The sequence below is a fragment of the Bombina bombina genome, chromosome 6, assembly GCF_027579735.1.
Source record: "Bombina bombina isolate aBomBom1 chromosome 6, aBomBom1.pri, whole genome shotgun sequence".
Lineage (NCBI taxonomy): Eukaryota > Metazoa > Chordata > Amphibia > Anura > Bombinatoridae > Bombina > Bombina bombina.
Window position 1 is genome coordinate 1055004631 of NC_069504.1, and position 21512 is coordinate 1055026142.

Genomic DNA, 21512 nt, shown 5'->3' on the forward strand with positions numbered 1-21512 from the left:
CTAAATACGTGCATTTACAAAAATGATTCTGCTAAAGTTAGCACTGCCACATTCATAAGGCTCCATTTATCACATATGTGCCTGGTAACAGCATTGGGTGGCATTGCCAAGCACTTCCTTGTGCAGTGGATGAGCAATATCCATTGCCCACTCACGATGAATGTAGACGAACAGGTACACTACCTGTGAACCACATCTGTCTTTGATGATAAATTGTGCCCATACGGTTTAATGTGGGTGACTCACTGCGGACAAAGCCATAAAAAACAGGTATACACATATGTATTCATCATGTGCTGAGGTGACCTCACACCACCAACAGTGCTCTGATTATGGGTGTAAAGTACAAGGTACATCCATGTAGCAACAATCTCATTCAGGTCAACTTAATGTTGTATGAGTAGGGAGTTTTGCACAAAGTCGGATCACTACAGCAGTGATGATAGAAACATTCTAGCAAATGTATGTATATTGCAAAAATGCTTCTAATGGTCTTTAAAACCACTATGTAAGCACCTTTCAAAGATTGGCACCTCATAGAGATATCAAATGACTTTTTCCAACAAAAACAGTGAACACACATCAAGGCAACAGGTGACTAAAATAAAAAATACATACTTTTCATAGCAATGCGGGTTTTTTTTTTAGTAATCTTTTGTACCTTGAACATTTTTGTTCTAATGTTTGCGTGTGTTACGTGATGCAGGGCCGCCCTAAGAGAAGGGCAGAGAATGCGTCACACATACACTACTTGTGTGCTCACTCTGTATAGAAGTGTGAGTCAAATGTTAAATAGCACATGCATGTTAGCGTTGGCATGTCCAGAGGAACAGCTAAAAGATCCAATTACGTGTATCGTGTTGATGTCTTCAGAACCCTGGCTCAGGCACATAACGGGACACAGGCTGGGAACAAACTAGGCTATATGAGAGCAAGTAGCTAATGAGCATATCCTGCTGACAATATGCAACTTGTCTATGATTACGGTCTTTTTGCTGGCTATGTGCCTATTTTCTGTATTGCTTTATCTTCATGCTTTTCAACGATATTTAATAAAGCCTACTATTTTTTATTAGTGGATCTGGATTTTGGACTTCCTTTTTTCTCCTCTTTTTTTTGTAATATGCAACTTGGTTAGGGGGCTTTATATAGTTTAAATATAATATATTTAAAAGTGTAATCCTGATGCACTATATTTAATAATGGTGGTTAAAGGATTTACAGATAAAAGTTTAGTGTACACTGTCTCTTTAAAAACGTTTCACCATTTAAAAAGGGAAAGTCTATTTGAAATGTAATAGATAATCCATTTATTGCATTACCAACACAGTTTAAGAGGTAGTTTAAGGGTTTACAAATCTTTTTCAGCCCACCTAGGTTTAGCTTTTCAAAAAGGGTACAAAGCAAATTTGGTGATAAAAGAAAATTGGAAAGATGTTTAAAACTGCATACCCTATCTGAATCATGAAAGTTTAATTTGGACTATACTGTCCCTTTAATTGTTGAAAAACAAACTACATATAAGAAACAGTAAATAAATAAGATCCATCTACAACCTTTACCAGTTAGGCCAAGTGCAAAAATGCTGAAAGAAGTGCAATTTCATTTAATACGTAAATATCCAACTTGTATAAAATAGAGGAAGTGTAACATTAAAAGTGGCAATTTAGTAAGAATCACACTGAGATTAGAACTGCTCTCTTGCATTTCAACTGTGCTTTTCACTGAATCAACAATCTCACTCGGGAGCCTGATTGTATAAATATTTTGCGGATACCTCTGACACACAGCGTGTTAAAATCAATGGAAGGGCAGGTAACTGGGAAAGAAATTCCATTTGCACTTGGATACGGAGCGTGAAAGACAAAATTAATAACTCCCATGAATAAATAGCAACAAAATGAGCTGTGTTTAGAAGTGAGAGCCAGTGCTTGCTAACTTTATCCTCAGAGCTGGATTTCCTGCATCTTATTGCCTTGTACTGTATCGAGGAAAAAATATATTTTTAACACTGAACATAGAGTGGCTTAGGAAGAATTTGCAAACAAATAAGTAATGTATTGAAGTGAGCAAATTTAGATTTCCATCTAACTGAGAACTGAGTCTGCATTATGGGATACGGTTCTCTTCCCCAATCTCTCCTTCAAAACTGTGTTCAACATATGACCAGAAGAATGTTATGAAATGAAGGATAAGCTCAAGACAAATCAAATGTAGTTATGGAATGGCAAATAATAACCAACTACTCATTGAACACCATCAGCTTCCTCTTTGTTAATACATCACAAGTTCAAAAACTCAATAGTTATATTGTATTCAGGAAACATTTCCATGGATTCTAAATTCTATATGGTTTTGTCTATTCTTGCTTTACATTATTGTTCATCTTTAGAGTATCAGTGTTTCTCAATCCAACAAGTATTAGAGCTATGGTCCCATTATAAGAGCACAGTTATTGTACCATAAATAAAAATGAGTGGAAATATTTAGAAAGGTCTTCTAATTCGAGGTGTTGTCAGTAAGGGTATACAGGCCAAGGAGTTTTCTCTGCTATGACCCATGTCACAATGACATAGATAAGAGACACACATATGCTGTGCCCATTCTTTTATAAAATGCCCATATTTGATGGTATAAAGCAGATGTTATCTCAGTTGGGTTAAAGGCTTGTGCCCTGCTGGACAGCCCTATCGCATTCTGCCCTCTTCTACACAAGAGGTTGTATCAAGGCTGGTGGTGACAAGTTACAAAAAGCAGAATCCCTATGACTTTGTGAAGTGCGCAGTTGACAGTCAGACACTGTCAATCCCCCCGCACGTCACAATCTGAAAAACTGCATGGAAGGATCAGAGTAGAGGACTGAGAATAACAATAAGCTAGAAAGGAAGAGGGTTGTGGAAAACATCTCACTGAAGGACACAAACGAACAAATTATTTCCAGAAAGGTTTTCTCCTAATCCTTGTATGAAATCCTTCTCTTCACCAAGGAAAGAGGAGTACTGTACCCAAGGCTGCTTCTATTTAGCTAGGCACGTTTACAGTGGGTAAAAAGATGTTCCATAACATTATCCGCCACACAAATGCCACATATCGGCCCATGCCTAAGGGCATGCCGCACCGGCCCAGCATGAGCTACAAGGGTAATGTCATATCAGAAACGGAACTTGATTACGTCCACATCCCACCTGGAGGTAAGTGTCAAACTAGGGTAATAAAATTATGTGTCTCACAAGCCAATCAGAATCCTTCATTTCCTATAGTATCTGTTCAACTTTTTATGATGATATTATAAATGTTATGATGCCTTTGATTTATTTAGAGCCATGTCACTTATAGGCTCATTACATTTTGATTTGTATAGATAATCGCAATAAGGAATATTAAAACTATAGTTAGTTATGGACATTTTTTAAAAAGCTTACACATGCTGGTGTCTGCTGGATCGACTTTTTGTGATATTAAAAGACAAGCCTACAAAACCAGTGCATTGCAGTAATGTGCTCTTTATTCATTCTGTGAATAGGGTTCAGTGCACTTCTATAATTAGCCTATTAAAACTTATTAATTAATCATAAAACAATATGAATATTGTGGGTGCTGCACGTACATCTATTTAAAAATACCACGGAAGAGAAAGGAGTTGCTTAAAAATTTAGGGAAAGAATAGCTCATATATAATGTTGGCACTCTATTGTAATAACACAAGAATGATGTGATCATATGCATTTCTAAAAATTATTTTCTTTCATTTTCCTCCCAATATTTTGTAAATTCTAAAGTGTTTTATTGTCGCTAGTTCTATTTATTTCAGTGCACCAGAGACATACTTTTGGCTAAAGAGACACTAAACCTAAATTTTTTCTTTCATGATTCAGATAGATCATGCAATTTTAAGCAACTTTCTAATGTACTCCTATTATCAATTTTTCTTCGTTCTCTTGCTATCTTTATTTAAAAAGTAGGAATGTGATGCATAGGAACCGGACCATTTTTGATTGAGAAACTGGGTTATGCTTGCATATTGGTGGGTAAATGTAAGCCTCCAATAAGCAAGCGCTATCCATGGTGCTGAACCTAAAATGGGCTGGCTGCTAAGATTTACATTCCTGATTTTAAAATAAAGATAGCAAGAGAATGAAGAAAAATTGATAATAGGAGTAAATTAGAAAGTTGCTTAAAATCTCATGCTCTATCTGAATCATAAAAGAAAAAAATGTGGGTTCAGTGTCCCTTTAAGTTAAATGGACATTGTACCCACATATTTTTTTTTATCAAACATAAGAAAGAGCAGCAGTTTATGTTAGGAGGACAACTGATACATTTGTTTCTATTGCTTGCTGGCAGATATAGGCAACTTCTCCAAAACCGATGGTTTATTAAACACATCCTATTAAAAAGAAAGTCTTGCACTACATTCTGAAATACAGAGTTTTGGAAGAAACAACATTTTAGAGTACAATGTCCTTTTAACCACATACTTTGCAGATTGTCTGGAACTTTATCAATAGCTGAGTTAGAGAACTAAAAATAAGGCGATACCGTCCCCTTTTTTCCCTAGAATTGCTCTACGATTTCACAAGCTAAATTAGTGTATCAAATGCTTTTCTTTAGTCAACAGAATATACTAATCCATAATATTAACAACAGAAGACTGATTAATCCGGTGATGCCAAGGAGAGTAGGAAATCAATGCTATGCAATGTAGAATGTCTCAAACAGACAAAGGGTTAAAAGTCTAAGCAGATCCGAATAGTTTCCATTATAATTAGCAAGATAGATTTTTTTGGATCAATAATACAAGTTAACACATTTATCAGGCTAGTGCTGGAAATAGGTTTTAACAAATGTGTATTCTGACTTCATATTCTAGAGCTTATTTAGCAAAATGTATGTTAATGAGATGCCACAGGTATTTTGGCACTCGTTACACAAGTATTTCAATACAGTTACACGTGTTGAAAGCGATTTTATGCAAATCACAGAGCTTCAAATCCAGCAAACAGGTATATTAGCACAGTGTTTGTCAGAGCATAAACTTACAGAAATTTGGCAGCTGTAGAAGCCGCTTTTTGTCTTTTTAACTATTACCGTCTCAAAGCCTTGTGCAGTTAACAACAGAAGTGATCATATACAAAACATGGAAAACCGGAGATGTGCAGTTTACTTGGGTTTAAGCTAATAAATGTTCACATAAACTGCCTAAAGTTGACTCCCAGAAAAGCAGTGCAGGGGTTAATATTATTGTCTCTTTAAATAAACCTTATCTTGAAAAGTGGGACAGATTTCCTCAGTGGTTGTCCTGAACATTCTATATATGGCATGAGGCTACATGCAGCCCCCCCTACACTGCACACATCTCTTCCCATTAGCTATGCAACAAAATATTCCTCTATGCTTTATATGAGTTACAAGACACAGGTGCACAAAACAATGGTAGAAGAATTTGAGGTTACTGCTCCCAAGTGTGACTGATGAAGACAAACCTTGCAAAAAAAACAAAAGCATTTCAAATTCAGACAATGACAATAGGGTACAGGCACTACAATTTAAAGCGGATTTAAAAATATATCATTTGCCTTACAGTTCAGATAGCACCGAGTGTCAAAGACCCATAACACGTGATACACTAACAGTAACAAATCACTTCCACAACTACAATGTTAAAGTAAATGCATGTTTGCCTTTTTGTAACATAAATTAAAGTAAATACATTTAAAAAAAAAAAAATGTATTTCAAGCAAGAGATTTTCTTTACTCCAAAGGCTGGGTCAAAAGAACCAGAGTAAATATCTCATGACCCACAGATCTTAAAGGGATACTAAACCCAAATTTTTACTTTCATGGTTAAGATAGAGCAAGCTATTTTAGGCAACTTTCTAATTTACTCCTATTATAAATTGTTCTTTGCTCTCTTGCTATCTTTATTTAAAAAACAGGAATGTACAGCTCATCAGACGGCCCATTTTAGGTTCAGCACCCTAGACAGTGCTTGCTTATTGGTGGCTACATTTAGCCACCAATAAACAAGCGTAACCCAGGTTCTGCACCAAAAATGGGCCGGCTCATAAGCTTTTACATTTCTGCTTGCAAAATAAGGAGAACAAAGAAAAATTGATAATAGGAATAAATTAGAAAGTTGCTTAAGATTGCATGCTCTATCTAAATAATGAAATAGAAAATTTGGGTTTAGTTTCCCTTTAATGCAAAGCACACTTTCTACACAGCTGAAGAGACATACGCACTCCTCTTCAGGCTATGTAAGGCAATCTCATTGGCTGCGTCTGTGGAGAGGGATTTGTATGGAGCAAAAGGGCTCATGTTATTATAGTCTATTTGTTATACTGACTCGTCCATTTGAATAAAATCTACAACAGTGGTGCCCATTAAGGTAGACCACAGCATTGATCCCAGCTAATGCGCACTATTCATCACAGACGCGCTATTATTCCCTGTGAGTTGCGCTCTATAGTGTGGTTAACAGGGAATTATAGCGAGGCTGGGAGGACGGCTGTGGGGAATAAGGCGCATCAGCTGGGCTCAATAGTCTTCAGTCAATCTGTCTATTTTCAAGGTCTGTATTTACCATCTTTGAAAGCCTTAGTACCCCTGTTTTATACCATCCTACTGCATTGATCAGGTGGCAAATATACGGTTGCACAAAAATTGATACCTAACTATCAGGGTGTGCAAAAGTTGTCTCCTTTATATTTTGGCTGATACGTTGTACAATGAGGTTTAAGATGTGCATTTTAGCTTATATTTTGTTTTATGTACCTTTGAACAAAAGCCCCCCAATTTATTTATTTATTATTTTCCTGTCAGTCCCCATGGAATAACAATCTCTTTTGCCATTTGTAAACATTTATGCATTTAAATTATGCTTCATAATATTGTTATTGTAATGCATATATGATATTGGGATATTGTTTCAGTCAGAAAGCACAGACAATGTTTTTAGTTTTTGGGGTGTTGTTAAGTCAAGTCTGACACATGGATAGAGTATAAAAACAAGAGAGAGACATAAGGCAGAAGTTATTTAAAACCCCCATACAAATCATTAACCCTGTGTACTATGTATGTGGGGAAAAAAACAAGAACACTCTGATTTTTAGCATTTGGAGCACTTTTCTAAAAATTTGTCATAAGTAGATCTTAGTGACAAATTTTACCAAAGATTAGATCACAACTCACTAAAGTCTGAGCACCCCTGAACCACAATAAAGATCTGAAATATTGTAAAGTTCTTTGCATAATTAAGCTTTTTATATTACAATCCCAAAGTGTTTACTATCTCTAATACTCCCCCAGCTTGAAATCAACACAAAATAAAAATCGAACAATAGATTGTGATGAACCCTTTAGTTTGTTAGCAAACTCTGCAGGGTTTTGCAGTTTTAGAGCACCCTGAGGAATGAACGCTTTAGCTTCTGTCACAAGGGGTATTCATCCCTAAGGAACACTATACAGAAAAAAGCGTAAGTCCTTTGCATCCAGCACCATGTTCCCAATGATGCACTCTATTAGCTATGTGTACATACTGTATATATGCTCTACATATTGTAAGGGCCGAGAAACATGTAGCGATATCTGCACATGGTGTGGTTTTAATACTGGTTTTTAAAACTAAACTTTATGATAGTCACCCTGAGAGTCTATGGACTTATTGGAGATTGTTATACTTCTCCATACGGCTGTTTGTTCACTAAGGAGTATTGCCCTGTAGCCATCTGCCTGGGAACAGAGACTCTGCAATATCGCTGCCTGCCTCTAACAGCACAACGGACAGCTGACACTCGTGAGTATTTGGCACATTGGGAAGCTTGCTGCCCTGTATAATCAACTTTATTGCATTGATCTGCACAAGGATGCACCTTTTCTTTTGTTTAGAATAGAACTTGAGACATCTATTCTCATATCTGTGCATGCTACATCATTTCATATATCTCACCTCTTGTGGCTGGTACACGTGTCCTGAATTTTCACTGTATGAAACTACAAACTTTATTATAGCAAAAATTTACATTCTCCAATTCATTAGACCATGAAATGTATCACCATCAATGCTGCAAATACATCTGTTTCACCTCCACACATGGGTTAAATACATAGTTAAAGTACAGCTCAGGAGCTGTCAAGTACTTCTGATCCAGAGTGGAAAATGCCTCTGACCCAATCAACGGCTGCTGTCACGCAGACGTTAAACACATAGCTCTGCAGCAGCACTAGTGGGAAAATTACACTCTCTTAACAAATTAGAGTAAATTATTATTTTTAACTATAATATATGTTTTAAATGATCTCTGAATTGAGCAACTTTCAGCATATGTTGTCTGTTTATGAGGTTCTCAGTTGTCCATTATAAAGGTGTATTTTAGAGAGTTTTTTTCTGGTTTATTATTATGCCTCCACAAGATTTGTTTTTCCAATTAAGGAGTTTTAGATTGATTTTAATTTAAACTCTCTTCTTGAGCCTAAGCTAGAAGGTTTGTAGCTGTCCAGTAGCCAATGCTATGATCCAAGTCACATAACCTGCCTGAGTGCAAATCACTGGCAAAGAAACAAATAGAATGGTCAGTTACAAGTCATTAAACCTCAGTCTAAACTGCAATGCAGACACTAAATGAAGATATCCAGCTCCCATTACATACAGGAGAGCTGCGGGGGAGGAAGGATCACAGGAAAGCGTGTTATGTTTAATGTTGCGCTGAACACTGAAAGGATCATTTTCACATTATTAGCTACTGCACCACTGAGCAGAGAGGCTTGTGTTGGTATTGTATACATAGAAAAACATATAAAGTGGTCTAAATAATTCAGGGGCTTGAAGCTGCATCACAAACAATCATCTAGCAGCTTAAATGACTACTCCTGACAGCACTAGGTGCAGCAACAGAAATACATTGGCTTCATATTATTCCACGTGTCCCTGACATTACGGATTAGATGGTTTACTGATTAGTACCTTGGGTTTAGGGAGTTTACCTCTGTGCACGATTGCTGAACATAAGGAAGCCATAGAAATGAAAGTTGTTAAATTTAAAAGGGGCGTAAAACACACATTTTATCTTTAATGATTCAGATAGAGCTTGCAGTTTTAAACAACTTTCCAATGTACTTCTATTATCAAATCTCTTTTGTTCTCTGTGTTGAAAAGTAAACCTAGGTAGGCTCAGAAGCAACAATGAGCTACTGGGAGCTAGCTGCTGAATGGTGGCTGCACATATATGCCTCTTGTAATTGGCTCACCTTTTGTGTTCAGCTAGCTACCAGTAGTTGAAAAACCAGCTGATCAAGTGCACCTATAGAAGTTTTCTAATCCTAACTATAGTTTCAATATAAAAATAATTTCGTATACAGAAATATTCCTCGGATCAGGTCACCTTAATCCATAAAAGATCATTTATATCATATCGTTTCACACAAGAAAGACAATTTAAAGGGGAAAGTCTACACTTTAGTCATCTTAAAGTCTTACCTTAGATGAAGCTGCAAATAGCCTCTTGCAACCCTTTCTATATCATGCAGCAGGAACGGTAAAAAAGTTATTTTAAAAACAATAATGTTTCTGGCCACTTTAAAATGGCTGCTAAACTCCACCCACTCATGACATCACAATTCCATGCTGCATATTGCGTCCAATCACAAAAGCCTCACTAGCTGGATTCAGCAGACTGTCAATGCTATTCTGCCGAGTGACCAGATGCAGCTCCGATTGTGGCATGATCAGTGGGCAGAGTTTGGCGGCCATTTCAAAGTGGCAGTAAATAACCCTGAAAAACAGCTCCATTATCCTTTCTTTACTAAACTTTACAGTATGCACTATGCATTCCGGTAGGTAGTGTTCTACTGGCATCAACCACATTCAGATCCTTCCATCACACTGCCTGATAATTAAAGCAGAATTACATAACGTTATATTAGTGCTAGCTTTATGCAACATAATATTGCGGTTACATTTTTATTCTGTTTTTTTCTGTCAGGCAGAGCAGGAGCGAGCTACATTGAGTGTAATGGCGCGATCGGGCCGGGCTGTGACTAGACAGCTGCTCAGATGCGCTCAGTGAAAAAAATAGACCCGCTCAGTAGAGCACAGAGGGCTGGTCTGAAAAACCCTCTTTTTTAATAAAAATGTAACCGCAATATTATGTTGCATAAAGCTAGCACTAATATAATGTTATATAATTCTGCACATTATTTTCTAGGTTTACTGGCCCTTTAAGCAGGATTCATCACTTTAGAGAATATGCTTTCACTGATCCAGAGTACAGTGCTTTACACCACTCCATGAAAACCCATTTCATGAAGCCCGTCACACAGTTCATGTGCTGATGTTGCTTCTTAAGACAGGTTGGAACTCTTTAGTGAGCAATATAACAGATAGGCATTTTTTTTTTTTTTTTTTTTAACGCTCTATACCCTTCAGCATTGGCCAGCCCTACTCTGAGTTTGTGTGGTCTGCCACTTCATGGCTAGGCTGTTAGCCCTAGACACTTCCACGTCACAATAACACTTAGTTCATGAAATCTCTGCCCTACTAGATTTGTCCCGGTCAACTCTGACTTGTACAAAGGTTTCATCCAATGACACTGCCACATTTAAAGTTACTGAACTCTTCAGTAAGACCCATTGTACTACCAAAATTTGTCTAAGTAAAATCTCATGGCTATGCGCTGGAGTTTATAACCAGTTAGCAATACGTGTGGCTGAAACACCAAGTCAATAATTAGTAGGTGTCAGCATATATAGTATATCTCTCCACTGCAACCAACCATAGAAGGCACTAGCCAATGAACTAAATAAGCCTCCAACTAATCTTTCTTTTTTCTCTTATGCCTGCAGCTCTCTCATAGTTTAACCCTTTATAAGTGCTGGTTAGTGAAGCTCTGCATCTTTACACTGGGCGCCACCATTTAAGTTTTTTCCCACCCTGTGACAGAAACAGTGTGCATTCACAGATCAGCCGTATTGTGCACGTCAGTTTAGTGCACAATACAAAGCGGGAGCTGTAGATTTTTGCAGTGGCTGCATTGCTCTATATTATACCGGAGGGCTTTATAAATTTGTTATGTAACTTTTAACCCTTTCCGGTCCTATGTCAGAATATATCTGACAATGGGTTTTACCGCTTGAGGTCCAATGACTGATACATTCCGACATGACTTTTTGCTTTTGAATTGCACAGCTAAATAGCGACTTCTAGGGATTACTTGCTAGATTTGCTATTTAGCTGTGCAATTCAAAAGTATGGCATGGTTAGATGGTCCTACCGGCATATAGCGGAACCAGTTATTCTCCGCTCTCATCAGAGATCAATTGCCGGAGCCCCGGGAGGATGACAAGATGTTGCCAGTGTCTTCTACATGGAGCCGTTTCCTCTCCGCCCCCTTGGAGCCCGAGCAGCATTGCGGTGTAGAAGAGCTGTGCATTCTGCAGAAATAACAGAGAATCTGCCACATTCTACAGCACACACTGCCTGAAAGGACTGGATGGCAGAGTCCAGTGTCCGGTGCTGTGAGGATACACCTGTCCTCAGTGTGGAGCCAGCGGTGACTGAGCGCATACCGTGCGATACTGCCCCAGTGGAAGCCAATGGCCAATACAGGGGCTGCTCTATTCCCTGCTGAAAATAGAATATGACCTGCTAGGGAACTACGTAATAAGTTATTGGCCCGAAAAGGGTTAAACAGTGTTTAAAAAAAAACACAACAACAAAAAAACACTGGAAATATGTAAAGCTTCTGCTTTCTATTTTGCAAACTAACCAAACGTGCAAGGTACAAATGTCAAAAACCCTGTAACATCACTAATCTGAGAAAGCACACTGATTTTTTTTTCAGTTTGCAACAATATGTGCATTACAAGATGGCAGCACCCAGTAAAAGATGCAGAGCGTTATCAATTGACTTATATAATGGGTTACAATAAGAAAATACATGTTCCAAAATTTAACAAAAAAGTAAATGTGGGGAACAAAAATACACTTGGAAAATGAACATATTCTAAAGAGATCAGATTTTTCATGTCAATAAAATAAATAACTGAAAGGACACAGAGTGAGATACAAGTTAAAAAGAAAAAGTCAGTCAATTTTATACGACTTTCTTTAAAATTGTGCCTAGGATTATATTAAGCATTGTTACTTTATTTAGTTCCTTTCTCTAACAGACACAGCTATCTTCTGCTTGTTCCTAAAACCCTTACAAAATGTTGCTTGAAGGATGCTCTAGTTGCAATGTAAAGAAGCCTGAGAGATCAGAAAGGCTTTAGCCATTGATCAATTACATATACAGCAATGTATATAATTAGACGGAGCTTAGGCAGTAACCAGTATCTTAAAGATTTAAAATCTAAGTTAAACAGTTACATGATTTCTGTCTCTCTCAATGGACCTGATGATCGAAAGCTCTCTAGTCTACAGTCAAAATTGAAATGCACATAGATGAATTAGAAACATAACTGCAATATAAATGTATTGGCAAAAATGCTTCTAGTAAATGTTATCACTGTTTTAGTGTTAGCATTTTTTCTCTGCACGTGCATGTGAAGCATAGCTTTTCTCAGTGCGTCATCATTTTATATACTACAGCTGCTCAGAGCACCAGTGGGGCTTGTATCATGTAAGCAATTACCAGATGGTACAAGCACCTTAGTCTCTCTGAGCAAGTGCTGTATTTAAAATGCTGGTGCACGGTGCATACTTAAATACACTTTTGAAACAGCTATAACTTTTATTACAAGCATTTTTGCTAATACGTGTATATTACAAACATGCTTCTATTTAAAACTGAAATACATCTATGTGGATTCCAATTGTGGCTAGAACTTCCCTTTAAGAAATCTCGTCAGTACTGTGAGGCCCCTCAAAGAATTTTAGAAAAGCACATTTTAGCTTTATCTTACATGGGCAGACGACTAAAAACTTGCCGGCATAGAAAGAAACCACACAAAATCTTTGGGATTTAGTTTTAGATCTTATATTGTAATGTAGGAGTCCTTCCTTCATATCAAGACCCCTACATGGTGAAACAAAGATCTCTCAACCAAAATTTGTAATGCTAAAACTTTATGAGAGACCTCACCGTACTGACAAGACGTCTTAGATCATCTCATCTGAGCAGAAAACTTTAGATCATCAGGCTCTATTCAGGTCCTGGATGTGAAAGAAACATACATTGCAACATAATGCAATGAGATATAAATATTCTTTAGTGTGAACAATGCTATTTAATAGTTTTCTTAACCACCTTCAACTTTAGTGCACATTGGCTTGGCGCACCTTCAGGTTAGCACTCAAGCTAAAGGGTTTTGTAGGGCGCCCCATAGACATTTACGATTGGGATTTAGCGTGGCCACGCTATCTGATAGATCTTAATGAGCCTGAGGTTTACGATTGAGCGAGGACTTTTCACTTATATATTATACGTTTGTGTTCATGTATTTCAAATATGATTATCTGTAATGATTTGATGATACAAATACATTTGCATACAAACAACAGTGTCACTCATTCTACAAATCCATTTGTAAAATACTAGTTTGGGATTTATTATAGATTAGGTTTTGGTTTAAAGGGACATGACATTATTTCATGATTCAGATAGAGAATACAATTTTAAACAACATTCCAATTTACTTCTAATATTTAATTTACTTAATTCTTCCAATATCCTTTGTTGAAGAAATAGCAATGGACATGATTAAGCCAATCACAGGAGGCATCTATGTGCAGCCACTAATCAGCAGATACTGAGCCTATCTTGATATGCTTTTCAACAAAAGATAGGAGAATGAAGAGAAATAAGTAATAGAAGTAAAATAGAAAGTTGATTAAAACTGCATGCTCTACCTGAATCATGAAAGAAAAAATTTGGGTTTAGTGTCCCTTTAACTGCATTTATTATATGTAACTTTTTACTTTCAGTTGACACAGGAAATCACAAATGGGGATAGCACTTTCTATAGGAGTGCACGGAGGAGACTTACCAAGTCTCAAATAGTCATATAAAAAGTAACAAAGTCCTCCGGCTCCTCAAGTAAAAAAAAAGACCTTTATTAGTATTCCATCATGGGTCAAATAATCAACAGCAACGTTTCGGGCATGCATGAGGAAAGAATGAGCTAGGCCCGAAACGTTGGCCCCACCCACCTCCCTGCAGCTGCTCCCACCCGCCAACGATCAGCACCATCGCTGGCCGATGCAGAGAGGGCCAGAGAGTGGCTCTCTCTGCATCGGTGTGCCAAAAAATATCGAGGCATCACGACAATACTTTAAAAGATGTATATTCCAGAGCTTCAAACCTCAGAGGACGTGCCAGGCTTGTACTTGGTCATTAAGGGTATTTTTTTGGAGGACGTACCTGGCATGTCCTCAATCGTTAAGGGGTTAAACAATTTTCCAATTTACTTATATTATCAAAGTTGCTTAAATTTTCTTGGTATCTTGTGTCGAAAACCATACCTAGGTAGGCTCAGGGAGAGCAATGCACTACTGGGAGTTAGCTGGTGATTAGCTTCTAAACATATATGCTTCTTGGCACTGGTTGGCATGATGTGTTTAGCTAGCTCCCAGTAGTGCATTCCTGCTACTGAGCCTATACATCAACAAAAGGATACCAAGAGAAGAAAGCTTGATAATAAAATTAAATTGAAAAGTTATTTCAAATTGCATGCTCTCTGTGAATTATGAAAGATTCATTTTGACTTTACTGTCCTTTTAATTAAACATTTTATAGAATTGGAATTTGAGTTTCAATGTTCCTATAAACACTATAGCAACTCTACTCACATCTGGCATTCCGGTACAGCAGAAATGGGTCTTGCAGCTGAAAGTCAAGGTCTTTAGTGATAGGCTCTGTTCGATTCTCCATGCTCAGTCGGTTCATGATGGTGAAGCCATGTTTTGGAGATGCAGACCTACATTGCCAGAGAAACATTTTTTAGCAGCTTTAAAAAAAAAAAAAAAAAAATTTAAACAAAAAGCCACACTTCCTCGATGAATGATGAGACCAGGGGCTAAAAAAAAAAAAATATTTCAAGAATATTGAGGAGTCCTACACCCACACTATAGGAGCCAGACAAGGGTGCATGTATATGACTGAAAGAATTAGAAGTAGCTGAACTCGGGCAAGAATGTCCAACCTTTTCAAACAAAGGTCAGAATGGAACATTAGCAAGAAAATAATAGAACCTAGAACCTCTAGACATTAGAACAAAAAAAAACATTTGCTAGTTAAAGAGAAAGTAAAGTCTAAATTATACTTTTCTAACTCCAATAGAGCATGTAATTTTAAACAACTTTCGAATTGACTTCCATTATCAAATTTGCTATGTTCTCTTGGTATCCTTAGTTGAAAAGCACACCTAGGTAGGTAGATATTTTCATAGCCAGATTGATTCCTGTAAAAGATCCCCACTTTAAGATCTGTGCAAATGCAGATCTTAGATTGATTATTGTAAAAGATCCCCAATCCGGCTACAAAAATATCCAAAGGGCACGAGGGGCTGCTTACTTCTGCATTCGGATCCTCACAAAGATCCGAATGCACATCCCTAATAGAAAATCTCTTCATTACTCATTCACCAGTTTTGCACAACCAACACTATTATATTAATTCACTTTTTACCTCTGTGATTACCTTGTAGCTAAACCTCTGCAGACTGTCCCCTTATTTAATTTCTTTTGACAGACTTGCATTTAAGCCAATCAGTGCCAACTCATAAATAACTCCACGGGAGTGAGCATAATGTTATCCATATGGCACACATGAACTAGTGCTGTCTAGCTGTGTTAAAATGTTAAAATGCACTGAGATAAGAAGCGGCCTTCAAGGGCTTAGTCATTAGCATATGAGCCTAACTAGGTTTAGCTTTCAGCAAAGAATACCAAAAGTACAAAGACAATTTGATGATAAAAAGTATGTTGGAAAGTTATTTAAAATTGCATGCCCTATCTGAATCACGAAAGTTTAATTTGGATGTGACCATCCCTTGAAGTGCTTCTCAGCTCAACAACTGTTTCTGTTCACATAATCAGTGACTTGGCCAGTGTGGATCATCTATACAGAAAGGAAAGATCTTTAAAGGGACAGTAAAGTCACAAATTGAACTTTTGTTATTCAAATAGCAGTATGTGATTTTAAACAACTTTTCAATTTACTTCTGTTATGCAGTTTGCTTTGTTTTCTTGGTATCCTTTGTTGAAAAGTAATCCTAGATAGGCTCAAGAACAGCAATGCACTACTGGAAGCTATCTGCTGATTGGCGGCTGCACATATATGCCTCTTGCAACTGGCTATCCCGATAAGTTCAACTAGCTCCAAGTAGTGAATTGCTTCTCCTTTAAAAAAAGGATACCAAGAGAATTAAGCAAATTTGATATAGAAGTAAATTGGAAAGTTATTTACACAAATACAAATTTGGATTTACTTTCTCTTTAACCCCTAGATGCTGTTAAGACTCTCCATGTCGTCCTAAAAACTCTGGGCTTAAATGTCTATAGGACGGCATGGAATGTCCTAATTTTTGAGGCGTCCTGCTCGATTTTGGAAACAAATAGCGGTTGATCCGAATTGGGGACGAGCCTAGCAAAGCAGGCAGTACCCCAGAAGCCAATTAGCACTGTTTTTGAAGCACATGATCGCATTAACGATCATGTGCTTTATTTTTATTTATTTATTACAATCAGAACTTGGACGGATAGGTCCGTCCTGAAGGGGTTAAATCTTGGTATTCTCAATATTCAAGAAAACTTTAGTTGCCAAACAACAGAAATGATATACATCTGAATAAAGACATATACAGTTGTGAGGATATGGAAGTAAAGCTTACCTTGTGTAAACAAACAGTGTTCCCTCTACATCAGTCTTCTCCTGTAGCAAACAGAACATCAAGAAATTAATAAACATGTCAGGGAATGTTCTTAAAAAAACACACATTTTAGTAGACGTTACTACTCCATGCCTCTAAACAGTCCTGTTAATTCCTGACAGAGTTTTCAGAAGTTTATTTTATTTCCCTATCTATATTTTAAATGTGGATTCACAGAGTATCTCTCAGCAACAATGTAGTAGATGTGCCGATGAAGACAGGGGTTTTCTGCAAGAACCTCCAAATATGTAAGCATGTACAGAGTGACCACATTATCTTATCTTAAAATGACTCCTTTATTGGGATTTTTAAAAAACATGCAATGTTTCAGACTTTAGTGAACTCTAGGAATCACAACTGTTGTCACAAGTATAAATGTTGTATTTTGAATACATAGAATGAAGCTCAAGAACATTAAAATTTGTGTGTCCAAGTAGATCATACAGACGGGTCACTAAAAAAAGCCGATATCTCAGTAAGGTACAGATACTGCTGATCTAGAAGAAGTGGTGATAAACCCAAATCAAATATGTTATATTCCTACAGACTAGGAACGAGACAGTTCAAGAGAAACAGAACACTTGTCTGTTAAAAATAAGGAGAGCTTAAAAAGCAGTGTGCGGTAGAAAAGTGTTAAATAAACATCAGCAAGTACACATTGTATCCTTACCTCCTGGCCTAAAACAGACAAAAAAATTATGTTTATACATTTGCTCCCATACTGGAACAGGAATCAGTGTCAATGTTGTAAGTGAGCTGCAAAATATCAGCCAGAGAAATCCACATATTTCTTTGAAACTACAGCAAAATATGCAAAAGTGGTAAGCAATGTATTGCAAATACAATTAGAAGCATTGCCATACACAAATAAGTTTTTGCTAAATGTTTTCACTGCTAGAGCAATTCATTGTATCAAGACTGGCTGGTTATATTGCTCTAAGTTGTGTGTTTGCACATTGGTTTCCCTTTTGTGTTCTCCATGTGCCAGAAATAATAGGCTCTTTATTCCTCTGTTTCCACTAACTGCCATATGTATGAGACATTTACTTATTGATACTTTTTTTTTTACTTTGATATTTTTATGAACATTGCTTCATCATCATTTTACAATAGTGCCTGGCGTTTCTACACATTTGAGCACTAATATTTTAATATATATATTAAGAATAATAAAGGTACACTGTTTTTAACAATGGGGGCTGAGGTGCGCCAATAACAGTTTATATCTAGTCTGTGTGCATCTACCTGCGTAATGATAAGTAACTGCGTCATCTAAAAGAGCATCAGCACTTGCTGCCCTCACATATGTCACTGATTCTCGCTCTCCCTGGAGGATGAGACTAGCTTAGTACAGGATTAGTGTGAACAACCCCAGTGCAACCCTAGCTTGTGTATTCACAGCTATAGCTCTTGGTAAGCGCCAGTTGCGATAATAGAAATCTACCACACATAGCAGCTGTATCAAAATAATACTTAGCCCCTCCCCGATCCAAGGACCCTCTGTGTAACTGCCCCCGTTTCTCCATCCGGAGCGTGCTCCTTCTCTTGCTCACTTACCCACTCATTAGTCTTCTGGCTGAAAGTATAAAGAGCGACCTGACTAGCCACATCTAATATCCTTGTTATGTACGGGTCATGTCTTTGTAAAGCCGCCAAGCTGATATCCAAGCCGCGGCCGAGTAGGCCGCTACCGGAGGCCGCCATATTCATTGCAGTCCTGCTAGGCACAATCAATCGAGAACAGAGCTAATAGCAGTCGGCCGAAAGCAGAGCATGGTTACCAATGGCAACGGCACCACTGGTTACCATGACAACATCATGGACCAGTAACAGAGATGATGATGATAGATAGATGATAGATAGATAGATAGATAGATAGATAGATAGATAGATAGATAGATAGATAGATAGATAGATGATAGATAGATAGATAGATGATAGATAGATAGATGATAGATAGATAGATAGATAGATAGATAGATAGATAGATAGATGATAGATAGATTGATAGATGATAGATAGATAGATAGATAGATAGATAGATAGATAGATAGATAGATAGATGATATAGATTACATTAGCTAACAATTATTTGCATTTATAAAACATCTATTTTTTTTATATTAAGTTTCCGAAATTAAACAAACTGGATTGTTACAAATTGGGAAATGTAATTCCTAACATGTACAGCGTTTTCAGATATTCTGTAACCATGAATTGGCTTTGTCAAACGGCAGATATAGATGTAGGAGACCAGCATGCATTTTCACCACCATCCATGCATAGTGAAACCCAAAACATTTATTTTGTGAATCAGACAGAGCATACAATTAAAGAAAAAAAAAACTTTCCAGTTTACTTGTGTGTCTGGAGCATTATTGCATGGCAGGAAATAGTGCTGCCATCTATTGCTCCTGAGCATGCACATGTCTGCAGCACTATATGAAGAGAACTAATAAAATAGTGAAGTGAATTGGAAAGTTTTTTTTATCTAAATCATGAGAGAGAGAAATTGAGTTTCCTCTCCCTTTAGCAGGTCAAATTCAGCAGCAACAGATTTGTATAGTAACATTCCTACACAATATAGTACCTTTCATTTTTAAACTGATGAAAATTACAGATAAAAAGCATTTTTTTATTCTCAAATTCATGTCAGTTCATATTACAGAACTCATTATGCTAATTACTGCTGTATAGTATTTTCAGAAATAATAGTGTAAATCCTTTCTGTAAGTACATTGTGCTCAAACTAGAGCTTTTCAGTGGGGGTCGTAGTATGTATGTTGAATCCCCAAGTTAGTTCAACTAACCTAGCCTGACATAGATGAGACAAAGAAAATATGCTAAACGCATTGAAATGATCGTGTTAACCAAACTGCAAAACAAAAAACACATCTCTTCATATGTAACCTATTAAATATCCTATCTGTATGATGAATTATGATGCTGGCTTCTACATATATGTCTGCCTGTGAGCATTTGCACATATGTGTATACCTGTACTTAAAGGACATGAAATCCAAATTTTTTCTTTCGTGATTTAGAAAGAGCATGTCATTTTAAACAACTTTCTAATTTACTTCTATTATCTAATTTGCTTCATTCTCTTGATATCACTTGCTGAAAAACATATCTAGATATGCTCAGTAGCTGCTTATTGGTTGTCGCAAATAGAGGCCTCGCGTGATTGACTCACACATGTGCATTGCTATTTCTTCAACAAAGGATATCTAAAGACTTTAGCAAATTAGATAATAGAAGTAAATTGGAAAGTTGTTTAAAATTACATGCCCTATCTGAATCATGAAAGTTTAATTTTGACTAGACTGCCCCTTTAAAAACACACAATAATATAAGTACAACAATGCATCTGTTTTGGATCCTAACAATACTATATAGTTTACCATCTTTGCAATGTGACAGCCTTTTTTATGTCACATTTTTGTTATATTCTGCTGCAAGCTGAAGAAGAATATTTATACTGCCAAGAGGCAGTTTGAATTTTCCAGAAATATTTGTAAGAGCTGCCAACTGTAGCTTTAGTCAATAAAATGACACAATTGCAACAAAAATTCAGCTATAATCCTTAAAAGATTAATTGCAATAATTAAGGCAATTGCAATTGTATTTTTTAATAGACATGGCACTTTTTAAAGTTGTACTGTGTTCTCTGAATGTCTGCTTTTTCAGCATAAGCAATGAGAATAAGGAATGTAAAACAATATGTGCTAAATGCTGTGAATTTGAGGAGACGTCTTTATTGCTATTTTTTTCTAAATTCTAAGCAGGCAGATGGAGCATAAGAGCGAAATACAAAACACATTCTGAAAATATCACTGAAATATTACAAATGCGCCAAGATACCTCAGAGTGTAGTTGGCAAAGAACTCTTAGGTCTATGTGAGAAATAAAATGTGTGCCTGCCATGATACATTTTACTTCTGCATAAGGTCTATGGATAGTGGCTAATTCTGTTACCTTAAAATACCCATTTATTGTGACCTTAAAGGGGCATTAAACCCAAAATATTTCTTTCATTATTCAGATAGAAAATTCAATTTTAAAAAAGTTTTCAATTTACTTCTATTATAAAATTAACTTCCTTCTCATTCTTTGTTGAAGAGATACCTAGGTAGGTAGCGTGCATGTGCCTGAAGCACTACATGACAGAAAACAGTGCTGCCATCTAGTGTTCCTGCTAATGCATAACATTGTTGCAAAACTGCTGCTATATAGTGCTGCAGACACATGCACACTTCTGAGCTTACATCCTTGCATTTCAACAAAGGATAACAAGAAAACTAAGAACATTTGGTAATAGAAGTAAATTGGAAAGTTGTTTAAAATTGTATGTTCTATCTGAATTATGAAATAAAAAAATTGGGTTTTAGGTCCCTTTAAAGGGACACTGATCTGATGCATTTACTGTAAAAGCATCACTTTCAGTATTGTATATTAAATTTACCCTTTTTCTTCAACCTCCATCCAGTCCTCCGTCATGCTGCTTATTTTATTTATTTATTTTAAAAATAGACTGCAGGTGCTACGGCCAATCAAATACTGTTATTCTCAATATTAGCAAGTTCCAAGTGCTCTCCTTTGGGGTGAAAGAAAATGTGCAGGTGTTCACCTGAGATAACGTGCAC

General features: G+C 36.8%; 1 protein-coding gene across 2 annotated transcripts in view; it reads right to left on the minus strand.

Annotated features, from left to right (window-relative positions):
• DCP1B (decapping mRNA 1B) overlaps positions 1 to 18585 on the minus strand; it is a 306108-nt gene extending 287523 nt beyond the window's left edge. For both annotated transcript variants that reach the window (XM_053718855.1, XM_053718854.1), the window contains exons 1-3: positions 18424 to 18585; positions 16828 to 16868; positions 14786 to 14913 (exon numbers count right to left, since the gene is read on the minus strand). In XM_053718855.1, coding sequence (XP_053574830.1) covers positions 14786 to 14913; positions 16828 to 16868; positions 18424 to 18576 — 322 coding nt within the window. In that variant the 5' untranslated portion in view covers positions 18577 to 18585. The remainder of the gene's footprint in view (positions 1 to 14785; positions 14914 to 16827; positions 16869 to 18423) is intronic.
• Positions 18586 to 21512: the final 2927 nt, after the last annotated feature.